Source organism: Monosiga brevicollis, genomic scaffold (assembly GCF_000002865.3).
Source record: "Monosiga brevicollis MX1 MONBRscaffold_5 genomic scaffold, whole genome shotgun sequence".
NCBI lineage: Eukaryota > Choanoflagellata > Craspedida > Salpingoecidae > Monosiga > Monosiga brevicollis.
Window position 1 is genome coordinate 383,718 of NW_001865042.1, and position 22,158 is coordinate 405,875.

Genomic DNA, 22,158 nt, shown 5'->3' on the forward strand with positions numbered 1-22,158 from the left:
GTCTCTTGTGACCAGATGTGCCTTGGTGCCCACCCCACAAGCAATCAGCCGCGGCACAGTACTGTATTGGCGATGGCCTTCATTTTCTTGCCATAGACCGAGGCGCCTGAGCCGTCTCGTGTCACCTACAACCCCAAGCTTTCCTCAATCTGGCTCCGTGGCGGTCGCTGCATCTTTCTACATCTTCCCAGCCACACCTGCTTGTGTGCCTGGGCTTGATAGCAACCCGTCTTCATGTTTACGTTTCGCTTTTCAGGCTCTTGCCTCGGGCCTCGGGCGCCTACGCGCAGGCTTGGTGTTCTCTTATTGCTATGCCTGTGGCTGGCGGCGCCCGAGTGCCGTGCCCAGCTGCCATTGGAACCCACGCCCATCCCATCACTTGAACCGTCCACATTTGCGACGCCCAGCGCCTCCAGCCCCGCGACAAAAGAGGTGCCCACCGTAATCAAGGCCTCCTCTTCTTGGGCAATGCCGACAGGTAGAACGGTGACACCGCCGCTGGATGTGGATGCAACCACGATGGGCCCAGGCACCCCGGCTCGAGCCAACTCGTCGACCATGCTTGGTACGTGTGTCTCCTTGGTAGATGGTGATCTTTAGACTGGACGAACGCAAACTGGGCGATTGTGGTGGTTGCCCTTTGTGTCTAGGATGGTGCCTTGTAATTGCGCGTTGGTGCTGACTATCGCAAATGTGTGTGGTTGAGTAGGCCTGGTGGATGATTCGACGCTCGAGGTTGTGATCGTGGTGGCAGCAGCCGTTGGGTTGCTGTTGCTACTGCTGGGAATCAAAACGTGCTGCTGTCGCCAACGCGGACACAGCAGTCTTGTTCACCGCCTTGAAGAGGGCGACGGGTCAGTGGAGGACGAGGTGAGCGAGCGCCACTGTGGTTGGTGTTGCTGCTGTCGCGATGACGCCAAGGGCTGGTCCGATGGCTTTGAACTGTACGCCTCCACACAGCCCGAATGGGATGACTCCTTTGACAAGGGCTCTACGCCACAATCTGACCGTTTGGCCAAGTTGCGGCACAAGATATACATGAACGCCCAGTTGCTGGCCCAGACCGATGCAGACACTTTGCACTCTGAGCAGGCCTTGGTCGTGGATGGCCAACCCTTGGCCACACGCGCATAGCGCCCGCTTTCTTGAAGAGCCCACCCCTGCCATCCAATCCTGTGCTCCATCGTTACCATACCCATAGGCGTTTTTGTCGAAGCCAACCGACTTGTTCATGTCGCCGTGCGTCTGTTCCTTTCGGGCCGCTTTCCTTGCAGTTGATTTTAACTTGATGCAACGAGCATGGAGGCTGATCAAAGCCATAAGAAACAAGGAGCGAGGTCCAGAGATCCAGAGGCGAGAGATCCAGAGGGAGAGAGCGCACCGAGGGAGAGAGCGCACCGAGGGAGCCTTGAGCTATAGTTTCAGAGAGAACTCTGAACCTAAGAGCGAGAAGGCGAACCGAAGCGCTTCAGGCAGAGTGAGTGAACCCAAACGCTTCAGGGAAAGAGGGAGAGAGAGAGAGAGGGAGAGAACCCAAGCGCTATAAGAAAAGACCTTGAAAGCTTTATTTAAGAGAGGTCAAGTTGAAAAAGCCTTCCAAGAGAGAGTGTGTGTGTGTGTGTGCGAGATTTTTTTTTATTTTTTTCCCGTTTCGACAGGTGACGGCAGAGGGGTGGGGGATCATGGCGTCGCGGCCCATGTTTGCGCTGCCTCCGGCTGCGGAGAGCCAGTTCTTGGATGATCTGAGTCGAAGGTCTATGGATGATCTCAAGGGCCTTTCGCTCGAATATCTAACTGTCATTGAGGTGAGGTGCATTTCAGCGCGATCTCGCACACGGTCGCTGGCTCCGCCATTACCCTGGGTGGTTCTTTGAATAGGCGGAGCTGGAGCAGCTGGCCAACTCGACGCATCATGAGCTGCAGAGCATTGCCGACCAACATCATCAATTTACTCAGTGCGTGCCGCTCTGCTCTGGCGCTTCACCCTGTGCTTCACCCTTCCTGGGGAGCTGCGGTCGTCTCGGCAGCCAATCATGTGATGCCTGCTCGAACAGATGGTTTCATCGCTACTTCAAGTATCAAGCTTCCGCCAAGCGCCGGTCATCCATTGCTGCCGAGCTACCAGCAGCCAAGGTCAGCTCATTCCGCTGAGCCCCCTGTGTTTTGCTCTGGCTGCATTTCGTCATCCTTTTTCACACCACACTTGCCTTGCCTCGTCCTGGCCTCAACCCTGCGCGTCTGCTGGTGACTCGGGTAGCTCAAAAAGTGCAATTTGAAGGCTTTGGTGCGTCTCGCTCTGTATCATCTGCACTGCTTGTTTTGCTTTCTTCTCCTTTCTCCACTAGAACTGCACTGCAACCTTCTGTGTGTGTGTGTGTGTGTGTGTGTGTGTGTGTGTGTGTGTGTGTGTGTGTGTGTGTGTGTGTGTGTGTGTGTGTGTGTGTGTGTGTGTGTGTGTGTGTGTGTGTGCTGCAGACAATCTTTCATGTGATCTGTGTGATGTTTGGCTGCATCGGGTCAGAATGCACAACGTCAGTCCAAGTCCAACACCGATGGGCCCCTGGGCCGCACAAGTGGCCCCCGCCGCAGCTCTCTCAGCTTAAGCACCAGCGCAGGCGGCATGACTGCCTCCGCCCAGCCAGAAGAGACAAAGTAAGAAAGTAGTGGGTGCAATAGCACGCGGGAGTGTGTCAGCATTACTCAGTTTGCATGCCCCCCTCAGACCAACTGAGGCTTTGACTCAGGCCGGCCAAGAATTCTGGAACGTGGTCGAACAATATATGCGAGGTACGCCACCTGTCTTTGGTCATGGGCCACACAGGCTACCGCTCCGCTGGCCTCGGCTTCCGTTTCAGAGAGCACACCCTCTCCACCCATCGCATCTACAGCTCCCTCGGACGACGAAATGCGTGCTCTCGCCGCCTGGCCGGCTGAACTGGCCAGTCACCGTCAAAGCTTCATGTGCGTCATGTTCTTCCATGCCCTATCATCGTTGCTTGCGCTCTGAACCTGACCCACCTCCTCCCATGGTGTAGGCAAATACCTCCCCTGGGGCGGCCCCTAACTGAGACCAAGCAAGAGCAAGACTTTCTCAAGGGCGTGAGCCCAGACAGCGAGGAGCAGCTGGTCCATAGCAGGAAAAGTGCACCTTCGGACGCTGAGGCTCGGCTCTTGGGCGTAAGTCAAGCGAACAGATCAAAAACACTAGCCCGGGCCCATCACACGTATCCCACCTCTCATGTGGTTTCGCTGCCGCGTCTGATAGGCCCTACTGCCAGCACCGGCTGGGTCTTCTGAAGCGTTGAGTGCTTTGCTGACCCACCATCGAATGGGACAGCACCCGGCAGAGGTGCGCCTCGTTTTGTGCTTCAAGTCGATGTGGAGGCACAGCACGCCTCACAATCTGCCATCCTATGTCGGAATGACACAGGCTGCCGTTACGGCCAAGGCAGAAAAAGCCGACGCTTCAGAAGAAGATAATTACGTTCTCACCAACCTCAAAAGTGTCCAAGCCTTGTTGACCAAGGAGGAGCAACACCTGAGCGATCTCCTTGAGCGTCTCTATCACCGCGCCTGCGCGTCGCACGTGGACGTTCAGCGACAGGTCTGTCAGAATTGCTGGTCTTCTTCTTTCATTTATTTCTGCCAAGATTCCTGTCCCAGGCTCACTGCACTTTAATCAGCGCGAGGCGTTGGATCGCAGCGAATTGGACGCCCAGAAGCAGGTTTATCAGCTGTTTCAAAAATGCCTTGAGTTTCAAAGGCAGAACAAGGTTTGGCCCAACTTCGTGTTTGAATTGCGAGCCACTGCCAAACAACTCAGTCCGATCTCACTCCTGGGTAATGGCGTGACCTTGTCTTTGCTTGGCTTGAAATGGTCTGCAGCGCTTGCCACAACACTTTGAAAGCCAAGTCTCGCAGGTTTTATTAGACTTGACCCGATTCAATGGGTACTCCTCCATTTTGACAGACAATGCCACCCCACCCGCTGCGGTAAGCTTCCACCTACCCGTTGGATAGGTCAAGCCAGACTCGATATGACCTTCCATTGGATTGTCATAGCGTTTGGTGAAGCAGTTTGGTTCCCCAAGTTGTGGTGATCGGGATCGGTTGTAACTCGGGTCTTTTGCCCCACGCCACGGTTGTAGGGGGACAGCTTCCCCGTCCTGGAGTCTCCCAAGCCCGCCGAAAAGCCAAAGCGCAAACGCAAGAAAAAGGACACACCTGCATAATGAATACTCTCACTCGTCTGTCTCCCTTTCTTTCGTTCCTCCTTTCCTCATGCACGCACTTTTGCACTTGAAAACTTTTTTTTTTTCCGCGCTTCCATTGGTCATCTAGCTCAATTTAAACCTCCCACCCGTATATACTCACAGCAGATGCAACCGGCCAGCATTCCGAACAAAGATCACGGAACACCAAGACAGAGGGAGTGGAAAAATTCAAGGCACCGCTCACATACACACGTGAAACATACTTCGGGTGTTCTCTCTTTCCTTTTTTTTTTTTTTTTTTTAACATTCGGATCGTGTGTTAAAAACGAACCGACGCCAAGTCGGGACGCACCTTGCCACAGACGTCGCAATAAAACAGCGAGTTGGGGTTAAAGAAGGTGCAAGTCAGGCAAGTCCACTTGTTGCTGGGACAGGTACGCTCACCAGTCCAACCGAGCTCACACATGGCACACGAGCGCTCAGTCATGGGATTGACAAAGGTACAATTTTGGCACAACCAAACCTCATCCTCAGAACTCTCAGTCTCCATGGACTCAGCCTCGGGTTCGCGAGTGAAAAAGTGCTCGCGCAGCTCAGTCTCGCTCAACATTTCAGCATCTGGGCGCACCACCAATGCCACCAGCTCTGCCAAATCTCGTGGGGAAAAGCCCAGCTGCAGGCTCTCGAGACACCGCTGCAGATCAGCGCGTGGGAGTGCTGCGCCGCTCTCAGCTCGTTGCGCGTGACGACGGAATGCTGCCAGCAAATCAATGGCGGGGCGAGCACGCAGGGAGGTATTGAGCTGCTCCAACTTGGCACGCGCATCCAATAGATGCCATTGCGCTTCCTCAGTCAAGACCTTGGCCAAGGGTGTGTCCGCCCATCGATTGCGTTCGCGCCGGCGCAGCCGCTGACACTCCTCAAAGAACTTGACACGCGACGGCACTGGATTGGACGAAAGTGCGGTCAGGAGTAGTTGCAAGGCCTCGGCATCAAAGAACATTTCGTTGTTGATAAAGCGCAGGCAGGCCAGGCTAACGGCGCGGTTGTGCGCGGCTTCAGCTGCACCATCCGGCGCAAGATGACGCAGGAGGTGACTGGCGTCCAACATGACACCATCAATCGTGTACAGTCTCACGCCACAGGCCCGAAACACTTCTTGGCGCGAGTGTATGGCGCGACGCAGCGTCTCACCTTCAGCCAGACTCAGCGCCACCTGGTAGACGGGGGACTCGCTGCTCTGGGTTTGTAATGCAGCAGGTGTGGCATTGACTGAGGCTGTGGCCTCTTGCAAGGCCCGGGCAGCAGCAACGTTTGGCGCTACGCCTTGGGCCAGAAGCGCTTGAAAACATAGACCCACCTGGCGACGCAAAACATCACGCGCCAGACTGGGGTGCCACTCCATAATCAAGGCCACGTTTTTCAGTCGGCGATCCCCGACACCGACCCAGCGTGGGCGGAAAAAGTTGTCTGTTAGCAGCAAATTGGGCGGAAAGGCCAACCGTGGTTGCTCCTCACGAACATGAAAGTCGTGAAAGGGATAAAAAGGCTCTTCGCCGCCCAGCTTGAGGCCCGGCACGTGGGCCAAAAGGCTCAAGCGCCAGGGGTTGTGCTGTTCATCGTCACGATTAAAGGCGGACATCTTTTCTTGCTCTTGCTCAGCCTCCTCTTCGGCTTCCTCCTCAGCCTGAGCCTCGGCCTCATGTACGCACTCGCTGTCCAGACCACCCTCTGCCTGAGTCACAAATGTGTTGCCAATTTGTTCAACCTTGTTGATGATCCGGTCAATCAAGGCGGCCTCTGCCTCGCTTGGTGCAAATTCAGCTTGCTCCGCCTTGAGGGCGCGCAGGCGGGACGAGAAAGACTCGGGTTCAGCGATGGTATCAGATATGGGCACGCCGATGCGCTCGCGAAACTGATCTACACACCGGCGCCGCCATTCGACCTCCACCGAGTGACCCACAAAACGGCGCATTCGAGCAGCGCCGGGTGCGGGCCGCACGTCTGGATCGACGGCTGGGGCAGTGTCTGCGTTGCCGTTTGGTAGTTGTTGGACAAGGGCAGCGCGGCACTCGTCCGTCAGAGCTTGCAACGCGCGCTTGCGCCACACATTGCCCATTTCCTGCATACCCAGCTTGCAGTATTGTAGGGATGTCATCTTCATCGAGTTGATCAGCAGCCAGGCCGGCACATCCAAGCGATGCGCCTGTGTGGCGTGCGCGCCCAGTTCCTGTCGCACCAATTGCAAGACCTCCTCAATGATGTACAAGCAAATGGTTTGTCCCTTACCGATTCCTCGCACTAGAGTACAAGGACAAATCACAAGGCAGGAGGTGTCAGTTTTGGAAGCACGGTCAAAAGGAGCGTTAAACGGAGATGAAAAGAAGAAAAAAAAAAAAAAAAAAAAAAAAAAAAAAAAAAGAGAGAGAGAGAGAAACAGTGTTGGAGCGCGGAGGGAGAGAGAGGAAAGGAGAGGAAAAGTGTGAAACATGAGGGGAGGGGCATAATTTTTACGTACTGCGAAAGGCGCCTTGGGCATAGTCGCGCCACGTCATGTCCTTGCCAATCGTGACAACGGCGCGGGCGTTGGGAAATTGCTTAATATCCATGCCCGTCGTGTGCACCTGATCAAAAAGGGTGAAGCGTTGGCCTGGTTCCAAGCCACACTGTGCAAGCGGCATGCTGCGACCCGAGGCACGCAGCAGAATCATCTGTCGGTCTTCAGAATCAAGGTACACAACGCCTTGGAAGGGAGTGGGAGGTAGGTGCTGCAGAAGAAAATGTGCAGCACTTTCGTTGCTCATGCCGGTGATAAGCGCACCCGTGTCAATGAGGGCATGGTAGAGCCCACTCGCAGCCACATCGCGCAGCAGTGACTTTGGGGTCCAATCGCTTTTAATTTCAGCGCTGGTAACGTGAGGTGTCGTCAAAACATGCATCACCTTGCCATCCGAACCTGGTTCGTACTCGCATCGCCCCAAATCTTGCGGCATGAGGTTATTGGGCGTGCCGCTAAAACCCAACCGGGCTCGGCCAAACAGGATGGAGCTGCCCAAATCCACACCTGAGGCTGAAAGCTTGATTGCTTGTGATCGCATGCAGCTAGGAAACACGTGTTGTCGCAGGTAGTAGAAGATGGGATGTGGGAGGTGCCGCAGCAACTGCTGCAGCTCGCCCATTTGCCCACCGTCGCTGGGTTGGAACAGTGGCAGCGGCAGGATCACCTTGAAGCGCTCCATCACGTCCTGGTCGTTGTTGATGGCAGCGCCTTCCGTAATGTCGTCGTCCTTGGCATCCAAGGCAGGCCGAAGCCAACTGGCACGCCAAGGTTCGTGTGCCGACGCGTCCAAGAAGCCCTGGAACACGACGCTGGCCGGTCGCTGCTCGCGTGGGCCCACCTGGCGGCTGAGGTCCTGCTTCAGCTGCACCACCATGCGTTTGAGATCCGAAGCCCGCAACCCCTCGTAGCGGTACGCCATGATTGTGAGGCCAATAAGAACGTCCGGATGCGCAAACTCAGATGAGCGCGACGGCACATCCTTACCCACAAAGGGCACGGCCATGAGGCGTCGGCTTTGGGGTGTCCGGGGATCCAGCCGCGCCAAATCGCTCGGCGTCAGCAAACCATAGCCCACGCGGTTGATCTTGGCCAAAACGTGGGGCAGGAGGGTACGAATCCATTCCGAAGCCAGGTTCAAGAGGCGCAAGGCCTCCCCACTGAGTGCCCCGCCCACCACGGTGAGAACAGCTGCCTCTGCCTTGGAACCGCGCTCCAGATAGGCCAACAGCGCGGGCAAGGGTAGGGGCAGCTGATCAAAATCCCACGCGTGAAGAAGCCAGACTACAGCCCAGCGGGCTGCCCAGGGACGGATGTGCTCTGCATAGTAGGCAGAAGATAGCAACACCACGTGTGGCTCCTGCTGAAGGTGGCCCGAGTGGATGCCTTGCTCGACTGCCGCGTCCAAATGGGCCAGAATATCGGGCACAGGGTCCAACGCTGGGCACTTCTGCGCTACGGAGCGGGCATCGGGATAATCTGTCAGACGCTGGTCGGTCCGATGGAAAAAGGCATCGAGAAGGTGCAAAGCAAGTTCCCATCGAAACGAGGGCATGAGCTCAGACGCGCCAATGGGGAAATTAAGCTCGCTCTTGAGCGGGTTGAGAATGACATCGACCTCGTCCATGATGAGCACGCCGTGCACGCGGAGGATTTCAAGCAGGCTTGCCACGCGATCAGCAATGTCGCTGCGATTGGCCAGTTGGTCGCGCAGCCGCTCTACTTCACGATTGTTGCGCAAACTCTGGTTGGGCGTGAGCATGTCCATGTCACAGCGCTCCAGACACTCAAGCTCCTCAACAAACTTAAGCATGAGACTCTTCATGACCTCGGGCGACGCGCACACAATGTCCCGCCGCCGAAGAGCCGACAGGATCTTGGCGTGTAGCTCACCGATGCGCTCCACATCCTCAATGTTGCGATCAAAGTTGAGGGTGTACACGCGCTTGACTACCACGGCACCAAAGCGCGCACGCAACACGTTGCGCGTTTGCTCTAGCAGCGCGGTGGGCATGACATGTACAACTAGCGCTTCGGGGCTGGAGAGGATGAGCGTCAACAGGGGTGCGATAACCCAGGTCTTGCCGGAGCCCATGATGGCTTGCTGTACCTTGGAGGTGCCCGCACGTGCAGCCGAGGCCATGTCGCCCACAATCTCCACCTGTCGCGCGCGCAACAATATTTCAAACATGTACTCGGCGAGCAAAAAGCGGGGGTCAAACGTGACCAGACCACCATTGGCGCTTGAAGCCTGTAGGTCGGCATCGGTGGCGAGACGCATGTAGTGTCGACGCATGCAGAGGTTCTCTGCGAGCGCAGTTTGCGCTTGCGCCACGGACCGCTGCAGCGCGGTGGTAGCGTCATCCTTGTCTTCGCTCCCATCGGCGCTGGCGCCGTCGCAGTGCAGGGCCAGCCGCTGCAAAAGTGCAAGCAGCGCCATGCATTCATGCACGACACGTGCAGCCTGCGCAGCCCGCGATACGAGCAGCATGTACACGGCACCAAGAGCCACGATCCCCTCCGTATCAGTCACGAAGGGGTTGCCTACACGCAGATCGTGCTCAGCTTGGGCCGATACAACGCAAGACAATGCGAAGGCCGGCGTCACGCGCGGGCGAACGTTGATAAACTGTTCCATGCCAAAGAGCAAGGGCTCCTCGCCACTCGCACTGCCCGTCGCCGTGATTCGCTCCTCAAGTTCAGCGTGCAGTTGCACGGCCGTGGCGACATCTCGGCCATGCGCACCGCGAAGCAGCCGCACCAGCTCATGCAACCGAGCTTGAGCAGCGGCGAGAGCTTTGGGATTCCGATAATCCGCATCTGATTCGAGGAAGCCAGCCAAGTATTGCTCGCGCCGCGCATTGTATGTGTGGGCGTAGGTGGCAATGTCGTTGCGGAGTCGCTCAATCATCTCGCGCGACACGGTCGAAGCGGCGGTGGGGTGCTGGGAAATGTCAAACTGCAGATCAACTGCTGCGCGGTCCGCCGTGTTGGAAGGGGCCCGTTCCGCAGCAAACTCATGCGCATTCACGGCAGCCAAAGGACGGGTAGCAAAGGCCGCCAACTCCGGTGCGGAAAGATCATAGCCATTGGGCTTGGCAGCATCAGGGGCGGCAGGGTCGGCGTGGCTATCAGAGTCGCCCAAGAGATCGGCCAGCAGGTCATCGCCGGAGGTAGCTCGTGAGGGCCCGGAAAAGGTCACGGGCCTCAGGGTCAATTCTTCGCGACTTGTGTCCGAGGTCAGGAGGGGAAGCGCAGTTGATGCATAAGGGTGTGGCTGGGCTTTCTGATCCCGAGCCAGGCCCAGGTTGCGTACAGCACCAAAGACGTCGCTTTGCATGGTCATAAGAGATAGCCGCGTGGGCGAAGTCATGTGGCTTCGGTAGACCATATCAAGCTCATCCATGAATGCCTTGACTGCCGTATCTCGCTGCTGTGGGGAGTAGAGGTCCACACCGACTTGCAGGAGGCGTTGACTGTGATCGTCACGACAGGGTAGGGGCCAGGTCTGTCCACTCATCTCAGAGAGGATGCTGGCCAGCATCACCATGCGCGAGCTGGGGGTAGCCTCAATCTCGCCGGCATCGGCAGCTTCTTTGCCCCAACGCGCCAATTTGCAGGCGAATAGACGGGTCAAAAGCTCTGCATAGGCGTGGTGGGCAGCCTCGTCGAAACCCTCAACCTGGCAGGCCTTGGTGGCTAGACAGTAAAGAAACCAAAAGCCTAGTTGGCGGTTGCTTCCCGACTCCTCGTCAGCAACCAGCCGGTCCTCCCACATGATGGCCAGTGCGTCCTTGGTCGACAAGCGTCCGTCGCCCCTGCCGGGGAGCTGGCATTGAACGCGTGTGAGCCGAGTTCCCGATCTTGTCAAGTAGTCGAGCGTGTACGTGTTGAGCTTGGCCCAGGGTTGACCACCCACACGCAGCTTCAGGGCTCGCAGCTCGACCTGCTCGGGCTTTACTGGTGCGCAGCGGGTATTTTCCACGCCAAAGTGCAGAGCACCGGTGTGGCGACCGAGCAACTCTTGAACGTAGGCCAGGTGGTTCTTCAAAACCGGAGTCATCTTTTGGCAAATGGTCAAGGCATCCAGCTCCTCTTCCGCTGTGAGTCGCAAGGCGGCGGGGCAGCCTGAGCGAACGAGCAGGTATTGCTCCAGTTCGTCGTGGATGGGGGAGGGAAGCGGGTTGTCCGAGTACATGATGGCGAGGTACAGTTTGAGCCGGCAGGCCAGGGCACCGGGATGGCGATCTGGTACGGTGCGCTCAAACTGATCAAAGATGTGGCTCTCCTCGGCCGTCAAGTCGGTGTCCGTGCTGACGGCCTGCAGGAGCTCGTGGGCGGCCACATAATCACGGGCCAGAAGGCGCACGAGAGCCAGGTACAAGGAGGCCGCCATCGTTGTGGGTCGTAGATACGTCTAAAAATCAAAATCAAAAGTGAGGGAAAAAAACAAAAAAACAAAAAAACAAAAAAAAAAAAAAAAAAAAAAAAACACGACACAGACGAGGGGCAAGCCAGATAGGCCGTGCAAGGTAGGGAAGCAATAGATGCGATGCGGGGCAAGCAAAAGGAAAGAGAGGAAATGCATGCTATGCATGCGCCATTCGATGACGTACTAGGCTACCGTGAACCGGGTAAAGGAAAAACTTGGCGCTCATGGCAGTGAGCCAGCGCTCCGAGCCGCGATCGAAGAGGAGTTCCTCCGAGAGCGGCAAATCTTGGACTGGGGGGCGATAGACGTCATGATTGGGAAGCAGCACCATGTATGCCCCACTGGCGTTTTCGAGGAGCAGGCCTTGGTGAAGCGTCTCACACAGCGCTCGCAGTTGCTCTCGACCCGGTACCGCTTCATCGTGCAGCGCATCACTGATGTACCATCCCCCCTGGTCGAGAACGGCTAGTCGACGCACTCCATCGATGCACATTTCTGGCTTGAAGCGCAGCTGCAGCACGTTCAAAGCATCACAATGGGGTCAAAAAAAAGAAGAAAAAAAAAACACGTTCAAAGCATCACAATGGGGTCAAAAAACCAAAAAACCAAAAAAAATAAAAAATAAAAATAAAATGAAGACACACAACAATTCTGTCTGAGCGCATGGCGCAGACATACGTTCAGAGCAACCACCGCCACATACCTTGAGACGAGGAAGCTCAATGCAATCAATCTCGGTCAGCTGGCTTAAATGTGCATCGGTCAAACTACCATGGCTCTGTGTCGGGCCGTGTCCCCAAACCAAGACGTGCGAGAGGTCCTCAATGCGGGCCAGCACCGATGCTAGTCGATGTAGGGCCGTGCCTGGAGCTGCGCTCAGCAAATTGAGAAGCAGCAAATCAGCTTCCGAGGCAATGGGAACGGGCTCGAGGCTTGCCGCTGGGGTGTCGTCCATGGGCTCGGGTGCGCCCGAGGCTGCTTGAGCCTCAGCCTGAGCAATAGTTGCGGCGTTGGCGTCATCTGTGATCCACGCCAAGGCGGTCTCTGGTTCTGGGCAATGCCGCAGTGCCGCACGAGCGGCAGCTTCGCTAAAGCCCATTGATAGGATGATGGCCACGTGTTCTTCATTTACGGAGGCGCCCTCGCGACCGTCTGCTCCGCGTTGCCCTTGACCGCCACGTGCTTCTTCGGCGGCGGCGGCCGAAATGGCTGCCATGTTGGCTGGGTCAAAGAGCCATGAGGCGGCGCGAGTCGTGTTGAAGGCCGTGTTTCGCAAGGCCAGCTTTGCAGTTGCGGTAGAAAAGCCCAGCTGTGTGAGCTGTTCCACGCTGGCGGCGTCAAAACTGACTTCGGCCTCCGCTGGCTGGGAGCTGGAGGTTTGGCGCACGAGCATGTTTGCCTCAAGCGCGTCCTCACGTGGCCGTTGGTTAGTGGGCACGTGCGTCAGCGGCTGGCGCCGCACGTGCACGGTGCGCCCTTGGTCGTTTAGCTGGACCAGCACGTTGTAGGCGCCCCAAGACGAGTCGGCATCCAGAGGCTCACCGCGGATCAAGCCATCTTCGCCCTGCCAGAAACGGTGGCTCTCAAAAAGGACAGCCGGGAGGAGCCCGGCCAAGAGACGCGTGGGAAGATAAGTTTCATGCCCGCCAATGCGCAGGTTGCGGCGGAGCAGAAGCAGCGATGCCTCATCCAGCCGCTTGATTGCAAAATTACCAGCCTGATGCAGCAGCGGCTGAGGTTGTGGTGCGGCATCTGGGTTGAGGCGCAGCGCCAAGGGCTGCAGAGCAAAGCGGTGATCACTGCTGTACACCTGCACGCGAAACAGCCGACGGCCGTGGCTGGTGAGGTTGAAAACGGACACGAGGCCGCGATGGCGGTCTACAACCACCTCCTTCCAGGTGGCGTCCTTTTCCGTGTGGGCCACACAACCCAGGAGTCGAACTTCCGTGGCCTCGGCATCAGCAGGTGTTTCGGGCAGCAGGAGTTTGTACTTCATTTTCCGATCGGGTGGGAAGGCGGGGTAAAAGAAGAGAACCACGGGACGCAAAGCGCTCGCTACCCAAGCTTCGGTCGCGGGTAACCCGCAGTGGAGCTCTTCGCTGTATGGATCAAAATGTCGAGTGTACTTGGTGCTAAGGTATAGCGCCGCATCGGCAAACTCAATGCCCACCTGATCCGAGGCCTCGGCGCGCCGAGTGAAGCGGTGAGCGAGGTCAAAATCGGCAGGAAGGTCACCCTCGTTCGCCCCACTAAAGAGCCAGTTGGCAGCTGCCTCGGCGTTGTCCTGGTGCAAGCGCAGTGCCCGCACACACTGGGCGTAATCAAAGCCGAGCATAACTAGCTCGTGAGCAGCCTGCTGCCGTTCAGGTGGCACGTCAGCCGTGGCCGACGCACCGTTGTCGCCGGGACCCTCGAGGGGCGGTGCCGTGGGACACCCGACACCCTGATCCACAGCCGAGGGCTCGTCCCACTCGATGACGTCATATTCAGTGCCCACAAGATGAATCCAGCGTCGGTGCTTTTGGTGCGCCACCACGCCGCAATGTAGGGCCCGGCCGTGAAAAAAGGCTTGGTAGTCGTTCATCTGGGCGATGCTGTCCGGCACAGGCTTGAGCTGGTCATTGCGCCAAAGCACCTCGCCCGTCTGAAAGTCCACGAGCAGCTCGGAGCGGGGCGCTGTGTAGCGACCCGCATCCTGCTGCTCCCACTCGCTCTCTCCAAAATCTTCGGAGCGCAGGGCCACCCGCAGAACCGCAGTCATAAAGCTGGGTAGCTGGCCCTGGTCAAAGAGACCCTGTACAACCTTACAGAGCTGGCGGCGCTGGCGGTGTTGCATTTGAATCAGTTTGTGCTCGGGGACATCGGCTGGAGGCAGGCGCTGGTGGCCCTGAGTCTCGTCGGCCAGAGTCGGGGCGCGCACCGTGACGCCGCCGAGGTTCAGGAACAGGGGCTTGCCCTTGATGTATTTGTTGAGATCGTCTTCCTTCACGCGCGAGGTGTTCAAGCCGTAGGCCTGGAGAAAGCGGCGCAGCCGGTCCTGGGGTCGCAGACCCTCAGCTTCCTCCACGTGCATCTGGCTGACTTGCATGCCCAGGCCAAAGCCGTGCCAGTTGCGAACATAAAGATAGGCGGCGAGGGCATCTTGAACCTCGGTCAACGGTAGGGTGGCCAGGTCTTGGTTACCGTAGCATAGGGCGCGATACGCCAAAGCCACACAACACGTGTTGACGTCGCCTGCCTTTTGCGCTTCGGTCCACCATCGTGTCAACATGGGCAAGATATCGTTGCGCAAGTGCGCCCGAAATTGCGCCAGGTAAGCCTCGAGGGTCGGACGCAGCTCGACACCGTTTGAGGTGACGGCAGGCGCACTGTCGTCCGCCAGCACGTAGACGATGTAGGCCTCTGTGTCCAAGGCCATGTCCAGCAGGTAGAGGAGAAAGGTTGCGTCACGAGTATATACGGAGGATTGGCGCAGCGCGGCTGTGGCCTTGAAAATGCCCAGCATGGAGTCCAAGCAGGCACCGGGGCAGTGAATGAGCTCGTTGTAGAGCAGGCCAAATGGGGTGCCCAGTCGCTGCTGCTGCAGGGTTTGGCGTCCGTTGAGGCGGTCGCGTGCCTCTTGCTCGCGGCGCTGCCGATCGGTCATGCGCACCGGAACCTCTGCAATGGGGCGGTCATCCTGTTGATGAACCCAGAGCCCACCTTCAAAGAGGACGGCGCGCAATAGGGCTTGCAGACTGGGGTTAAAGAGGTAGGTCACGCGGTCACGGGTGGCAAAAAAGCCGAGGACCATGGGGACGCGCACATAGTCCACGGTCAGATAGGACATGAGCATTTCCGATTCCTCACGGCTGATGGCATTGTTAAAGGTGGGCAATCCAGTGGCGTGCAAAACATCCTCTTCGCTGGGACCTTCAATGCCCAAAAAACGGCTCACATCTGCAGGACTGCGTTCAGGACAAGTTCAAACCAGAGATGATCAAGCGGCCATGATGCCAACAAGAACAAAAAAAAAAAGGTCAACGAGTCATGGTAAGCAGAGCGTCGTGGGCAGCAGAAGGTGTCAACAAGGACATCATGAATGCGAAAATGGAACACGTACCTTTGCACAGCAGCACCCTGGCCGAAGCGAACAGCGCGCTCACCAAAACCAACCACCTCAAGGTCAGCCGTGTCCAAATCCATGCCCCTAAAGCCCACAGCCTCCCAGCGGAGTGGAGTGCCACGCAGACTGCCCCACCAGCCCCGGCGTCCACTTTCCTCAAAGCTGAGTGACCACCAGGCAAAAGGTGACTTGTCCTTGCGCCCACGCATGAGTTCCATCTCACGAGTCTCCATGGTTGCCAGAAACTACAAAGGGAAGTGAAGGTGTAGGCAGCGAGCGGATGCGGGGCAATGAGAAGGGGAAAACGGCAGTGCGGGCTGACGGTGCACCGGAAAACGCGGCAGACCAGGCCCCGGTGCCAAGTTGTTGGGTTGGTACCAGACGAACACGCGGGGGCGACCAGAAGGGCAATTCGCGCATACCTTGAAGAGAACGACCATGTCACGTGTCATGCCCCATTCCGGATGATCCTTTGCCAAAGTGGTATTCTCACCAATCATCCATTCAACCAGGGCCTCGATCTCGGGTGGAGGGTTGGGATTGTTGGGATCAATCAGGGGGTAACCAAGTCGCTCCAACATACCACGGAGGAACAGGAGCGTGGCGCCATACTTTTTGACCTCAATCTTCTCCGGCTGTCGAAGCTGAAAGAGTGGGTGCTGGTGGGTGGCCTCAGCGTGGGCCAGGTACGCGAGCATGCCATCTCGTGCCCGCACGTGGTGTGGGGTGCTGAGCTGTAGGCGGGTTGCTACTTCGGCAAAGGGACGATTGTCCTGGCAGACGGTGGTCGAAAGCTTGTAGCTCGGCTGCTCCCCAATGAGCACCGAAACAACCAGCGGGGCATCCACAGCCACTTGGCGAAGGACGGCGTCGTAAACCACCAGCATACAGCCAGCCACGAGGGAACACTCGCAGGCGCTTTCGCGGGTGGGATGGTCCACAGCCTGCCACATTTGACCATAGGTCAAGGCAAGGCGATAAATGCCCTCAAGAATTCCCATTTGCAGTTCGCGATCCACGGATTGTTGCCAAATGTCGACGCTGGCCGCCTCGTCATGCGGGCCCTCCGATGACGGGGTGGGGGGCAGGGGCAGGGGCAAACGTTTGGTGAAAAGCTCGCCAATAAGGGCAATAACCTGGTACTGCAACACCAAGCGAGAGCTGGTGCTACTGTCCTGGGCTCGGTCGAGCAGCAAGTAACAGAGGCGCTTGGTTTCGTCAATGAGCGCAAAGCCCTCGGCCACGGTAGTAACGCGTGTCGGAAGCCGCAGCATGTCCACGGGCTGGGGTGGCGTGGGTCGACGGAGGGCACCGGCATACTTGGCCGTCCGTTCCTCAAGAACAAGCAGGTCACCGCGTGGCAGTGCATGGACGGGATATTGTGCCGCGGGCGCAACGGCGTCCTGTAGGGCCAGGCGCTCGTGGCTGTCTGAGATGAAGCGATGACCACCTGGCAGCTCGTGCACGAGCCCAGCCACGCGGTCTGTGTGGGTTTGTAGTGCGCGCAGTCCGGCCACATCGAGGCGACCAGCCCGGTGTTCACGAATGCCACGCCGCACAGCGGCTTCACAGGCCCAGCGAATGACCTTGGCGGCATGCGAGGGCAAGGGCTGGGGCCCCTGTTGGGCCCTGTGCTCGGCCAGGGCCAATGGGGACCAGGGAAAGGCTTGCGCATCGGGATCACTTTGAACATTTTGGACGGCGTTAAGGTTATACACATGGCCCTCGGGGCCCAGAACAACAAGGCTTGGCAGCGCGCGAAGACCCAGTGCCTGCATGAGCTCTTGGCGTGCCTCGCCCGCGGCAAAGTCGACGGCAAGCCAGGAGGATGGCATGCGCTGGCGATAGGTGGTAAACTGGTCGGGACTGCGATCATTGGAGAGGTAGACTACGTGGGCGTTCACGCCACGGCGCTGGAGGGCATTGTGAACGGCGATGAGCTTGGGCAGGAAGCGATTGCAAGGCTCACACCACTCGGCCCCAGCATACAGCAGCAAGTGTTGTTGGCGGAGCGTGGCGCTGGGCACGCGCTCGAGGCTGGCCGTCATGACCGGCGTGCTGTTGTACAGTTTGGACATGAGCGGATCGGGCAGACGGCCAGGCCCATCGCGAGGAGGCGCCTCGCCCAGCCCCCAGGCCAGACCATCGTCAAGAGCCTCAACGGGGTCAGCCAACACTCGCAAATCCTCGTGCACCTTCTGCATGGTGTCCCGGCTGAGAGCGTACTGAAGTTGGGCCAGTTGATCTGAAGACAATCCGCGACGAGCGAGGAGGTACCGGGTGGCTTCAATGACGCAATGGTAATGCGGGGTATCGCCACGCGATGGGGTGCGAAAGCGAGCAGCCGGATCGTCGCGTGTCTCAGCCCAAGCTTGCGGCAGCAGCTGGCCCGCGAGAAAAGGCAAGATGACGTCGTACAAGGCTTCCTGCCGATGGTGTTCCGACTCTTGCAGCGTCTGGGTGTAGATGAGCGACCAAAGCGGGACGGAAAGAAGGCGGACAGCAGGAATGTTCTCCATGCGCGCGGCCAGTCGAAACTTCATCTTGTTGGAGCGAGCGGCTTCGGCAGGGTGATAGCTGAGGCCAGAGCCGGCGTTGCAGACGACCACGGCAAAGCTACCCGCGGCTGTCTTTTCCAACAGCAGTAAGAGGAAGTTGGAGCCGTTCGGGGACTGCCAACCAGCTGGTACAACGCTCCAGCCACCGACGGGCAGTTGCTCGAGGCGCTGGCAGGTCTCCTCGACTAGACGCTGCAGGTCATCCGTGTTCTGGGGCTGAGCGCTGGCCACCTCTTGTGCAGTGGCAAAGAGCTCTTCAAGCTGGGCCAGGACATCGAGTGCTGGCTGATCAAAGGTTGAGAGCAATGGGTGCCGGCGGTCGGCGCTCTGACCAACTACCTTGGCCAGGCGCCGAATTTGGTGGCGCGTGTAGCCCAGGGCATTGGCAATGTGGCCAGCAGCAAGGGGCGTGCTGGCCACAAAGCGGTCGCCTACCTGGGCCACGACGGGGTCGAGCAGCCTAAAGGTGGGCCGACAACGAGCCATGTGAGACGGATAACCGTGGTGCTCGCAAAAGGTGTGCGAGATGTAGGCAAGGTGGGTTGGCTGGCCAGGTGGCAAACGCACCAGGCTGGTTTGTTGTTGGCCATGCTGGTGTTTCAACCGCAGGTTTGGCACACAAAGTGGTGCGTGGCAGCAGCGCCGACCCGAGTCTGTGCTGGACGGCGTAGGGAAAAGACAGAACCAGAAAAAACAAACAAACAAAAAAAAAAAAAATAAAGAGAGAGACCTCCAAGTGAAAGCGTGAGAGAGATGCCCGAGTCCGTGGCCGGAAATGCAGAAATGCAGAAGAAGCCCTGTATGCAGAGTTGGGGCAAAGCGGCTTGTTCAAGAGACCGCGCAGAAGAGAACCGGAGTGCTGAAATGTGACCGAGGTCGGGGGGAGGGGAGGGGCGGTTGTTCACAACCAAGAGCCAGAGCAAGCAGCAAGGTGAGATGTTCTTGATGGGACGTTAGCCAAGCAACGACTACGGCAGGGGCGCCCGCAGCAACAGCCCTTCCATCAAACCCACCGCTTCCGTGTCTCAACAACTTGCTGTGCGCACAGTGAATGGCAGGCGCTCTCCGTCAAAGGGTGACATGTAAATGACACGGGCACATACAAGCACCTCACGTCGTCGCGGTCAGTGTCAGTGACAATCGAAGCCAGACAGAGAGAGAGAGAGAGAAGGAACAACAACGCAAAACAACGTTCTTTCAATGTTCGCCTAGTAACTTGTTAAGCCCTTGGGAGCTGCACAAACTGGGTCAACTTTGGGTGATGACTCTTGTGTGTGTGTGTGTGTGTGTGTGTGTGTGTGTGCCCAAAGTTGGCACTCGTTTGTGTCAAATGTATTTTACTTCATGCCCTGGCTTTAGGGGTCAACTTTTAGTATTATACTTGTTGAGATTGACGTAATCGGTGCGGACATGATGAAAGGGTGGGTGCTTGCACACGACCACCTTGGGGTGATGTGATAGCACTGAGCGTCCTTCACCTCTCAGTGGCGCTGGAGTCAGTGGGCTGTCGGGCGTGCGTCGTCTGGGCGGCATTCTCCTGCTGCCAGCTTTTGAGTGATCAGACACGAGAGAGCACCGAGGCTTTTGCTTCACGATTTGACGCTGCTGCTGCGCTTCTGTATTCATCCGTGACCACGCAACTCGATCCAGCAAGGACCGCCGCAAGAATGGCCGCCACGCGTGACATTGTAGTGGGCGTCGATGGCTCCCAGTATGGTGACGCTGCCATCGACTTTGCCGTCAAGAACCTGGTTCATGGGGCCAACGAGCGCTTGCACCTGGTCTTTGCCTATACCCCACTCGACTCGTATGTTGACCTCGACGACATGGGCCTCATCTATGCCCCCAGCCAAGCCGACAAGGTCTGCCTTTGCCTGAACCATTTGCCTGAACCATTTGCGCGCCAACCTTCTCACAACAACAACAACAACAACAACAACAACAACAACAACAACGACAACAACAACCAAGCTTTGTTGTCTTGGCTGTGCATATGCTCATCTCTCTCTGGCCCTCGTGCGCTCACCCACTACAGGACAAGGCCATTGAGCAGGCCCGGGATATTCTGACGCGAGCCACCAAGCGCTGCCTCGGCGATACTCCCGAGTAAGTTGAGATGAGGAGCGCCCCCCCTGCTCTTGACCGTTGTCCTGGCGCAGCCGAAGCCCTCTTTGTGTCATCATGATAATGCCATGTTTCTGCATCGACTTGCTCTGACAGGATCCAGGTGGAAACCCACATTATTGCTGGGGACGCCCGTGTGGCCATTGGCGAGCTAGCTGAGAAGCTGCATGCCACAGCCGTGGTCGTGGGCTGCCACGGGCGCGCTGCCCTGGCTCGCGCCGTGCTGGGCTCAACCTCGACCTGGCTCAGCCACCATTGCTCCCGTCCCGTTGTCATTGTCCGCCCAGAGGAGGAGCAAGCAGCCGAGTCGGGCGCGGACAAGTCATCCTAGACACCCATCCCCTCCCTCCCTGGTCTTGTGCCCATGTGTTGTCTTGTCCATCTTCCCAAGGCCACGCCAAGCGTGTCCAGAGCGTGTCCAGCGTCACCTATGAAAATTGAGCTTGCTCTTGTACGCCCATCATGGCCGTCGCATCTCGCGCTGAGAATTGTTGATGCCACTGGCCTGGCTTGTATTGATGCCACTGACTGTCCTGGTTCCTGTTGTTGTGGCATGATCGGGCCGAGTATCTTGGCGCGACGACTTTAGTCGGATGGAAATTCGCTTGCAAGCTAAACTTCAAAAGGCAATGCAAACAGATGGTAGCGCCGATTTTTAGCGTATAGGTTCAAGTTGATTTTCCGTCGTTCATCTATAAACAAAATACGAGTTCCTTTCTCGGCTTTCTGTCCAAGCTAAAAAGCTCTGGGTCGGTTGGTGTACGCGCAAGATGAGGATGAGGATGGAGGTGATGGCGCAACCAGCTGCTGCTCTCTGATTGACTGACTGACTGTCTGCCTGCGCTTGGCTTGGCTTGGCGTTTGCCTTGGACCGAGCGCCCGAGGTGTCAACTGCCGATTTGTCAACTGCCCTGACTCGGCAGTTGGAGCCGCGAGACGCTGACTCCTCCAGTAGCCGATGTCGGCATGTGTGTGTGCGTGATACGTGTGTGCGAAGAAGAAGAAAAGAGGGTTGCGTTACATAGGGAAAAGCAAAGGCGACCATTTCTTCTTACACTTGTGCTTTTTTTGTCAAATCGAATGGTACGCGTGGGACCCTTTTGTTTCTCTGATCCTCCATCTCTTTTTGTGTGCTGTGTGTGCTGTGTCTCTGTCTCTGTCTCTGTCTCTGTTTCTGTCTCTGTCTCTGTCTCTGTCTCTGTCTCTGTTTCTGTCTCTGTCTCTGTCTCTGTCTCTATCTCTATCCCTATCTCTATCTGTGTGTGTCTCTATCTCTATCTTCTCTCTCTGGCTCTGTCTCTACCTCTCTCTCTCTCTCTCTATCTCCTATCTCCTCTCTCTGTGTGCCTGTTTCTCTCTTCCCTCTGGCTGTGTGTATGTGATCCGTTGGCTGTTGGAGCCTAGAGACCTCTCCCTCTCTCTCTGGTGCTGGTCATCGTTCGGAAACGGCGCTCGCCGCGCTGCCCTGTGCGGCTTTGGGGCAGGGGGTTGTGTCGTGTTGTGTTTGCTTGTGACGTGTCACTAGCACGGTCATTTTGCGCGGCATCTTGTTTGGTTGCGTGTGCGTGTCTTGAATTGGTTGCGACCGCGCTGCCCTTTCTGGCTTGTCTTGCCCCATGCTTGTTGTCTGTTTCGTTGCCCGCCGACTCCGTTGCTCGTGAACTTTGCTGTGCGCTGCCGTCTCCTGCCACCTCTCCAATCAAGACCAACTTGAGCTGACGCGACCTGTTTCAGCCTTGCTTTTCTTTTTTTTCCCGCCTCAACTCATGTTTGCCCTTTCCCTCGTCTCCGCGTCGCAGATCCGAAAGCTCTATTTCCCGTCAAACGTTCTCTTCGTCTGTCTCTCCTTCTCCTCCCATCATCAAACATGGCTGCTCGCAAGAAAGTTTTGCTCAAGGTCATCATCCTTGGTGACACCGGGTACGACAATGGTCTCCAGGCCCCCTGCCGCTCACAGCGGAATGGCCCGTCGTCTCTGTTTTTCTCTTTTTTTTTTTGTTGGGGGGGGGGGGAGGGAAGCGATCGGGGTTAAGCTTTTTACTTTTTTTTTTTTTTTTTTTTCTCCTGATCTCGACGTCTCACTTGCCACCCCATTCCTTTTATTGCAGTGTCGGCAAGCCCTCTCTCATGAATCAGTATGTGACCAAGAAGTTCAGCAACCAATACAA

General features: G+C 57.2%; 4 protein-coding genes across 4 annotated transcripts; 3 read left to right on the forward strand and 1 right to left on the reverse strand.

Annotated features, from left to right (window-relative positions):
• Positions 1-468: 468 nt before the first annotated feature.
• MONBRDRAFT_6652 (uncharacterized protein) lies at positions 469-1,134 on the forward strand (the record flags this gene model as incomplete). Its single annotated transcript, XM_001744033.1, has 2 exons — positions 469-565; positions 710-1,134. 2 exons carry the CDS (start codon positions 469-471, stop codon positions 1,132-1,134), a joined length of 522 nt encoding a protein of 173 aa, XP_001744085.1.
• Positions 1,135-1,682: 548 nt separating this feature from the next.
• On the forward strand, positions 1,683-4,232 carry MONBRDRAFT_6653 (uncharacterized protein; the record flags this gene model as incomplete). The annotated part of the gene is made up of 6 exons (XM_001744034.1): positions 1,683-1,805; positions 1,879-2,133; positions 2,522-2,652; positions 3,036-3,177; positions 3,431-3,604; positions 4,149-4,232. The coding sequence occupies 6 exons, from the start codon at positions 1,683-1,685 to the stop codon at positions 4,230-4,232; spliced, it is 909 nt and encodes a 302-aa protein (XP_001744086.1).
• Positions 4,233-4,516: 284 nt separating this feature from the next.
• MONBRDRAFT_31645 (uncharacterized protein) lies at positions 4,517-18,456 on the reverse strand (the record flags this gene model as incomplete). The annotated part of the gene is made up of 8 exons (XM_001744226.1): positions 4,517-6,515; positions 6,733-11,188; positions 11,388-11,714; positions 11,907-15,150; positions 15,306-15,553; positions 15,731-18,127; positions 18,206-18,326; positions 18,434-18,456. 8 exons carry the CDS (start codon positions 18,454-18,456, stop codon positions 4,534-4,536), a joined length of 12,798 nt encoding a protein of 4,265 aa, XP_001744278.1. The 3' UTR covers positions 4,517-4,533.
• A 962-nt stretch (positions 18,457-19,418) lies between these two features.
• MONBRDRAFT_36320 (uncharacterized protein) lies at positions 19,419-20,321 on the forward strand (the record flags this gene model as incomplete). Its single annotated transcript, XM_001744035.1, has 3 exons — positions 19,419-19,728; positions 19,902-19,972; positions 20,087-20,321. The coding sequence occupies exons 1-3, from the start codon at positions 19,534-19,536 to the stop codon at positions 20,319-20,321; spliced, it is 501 nt and encodes a 166-aa protein (XP_001744087.1). The 5' UTR covers positions 19,419-19,533.
• Between the last annotated feature and the right edge of the window lie 1,837 nt (positions 20,322-22,158).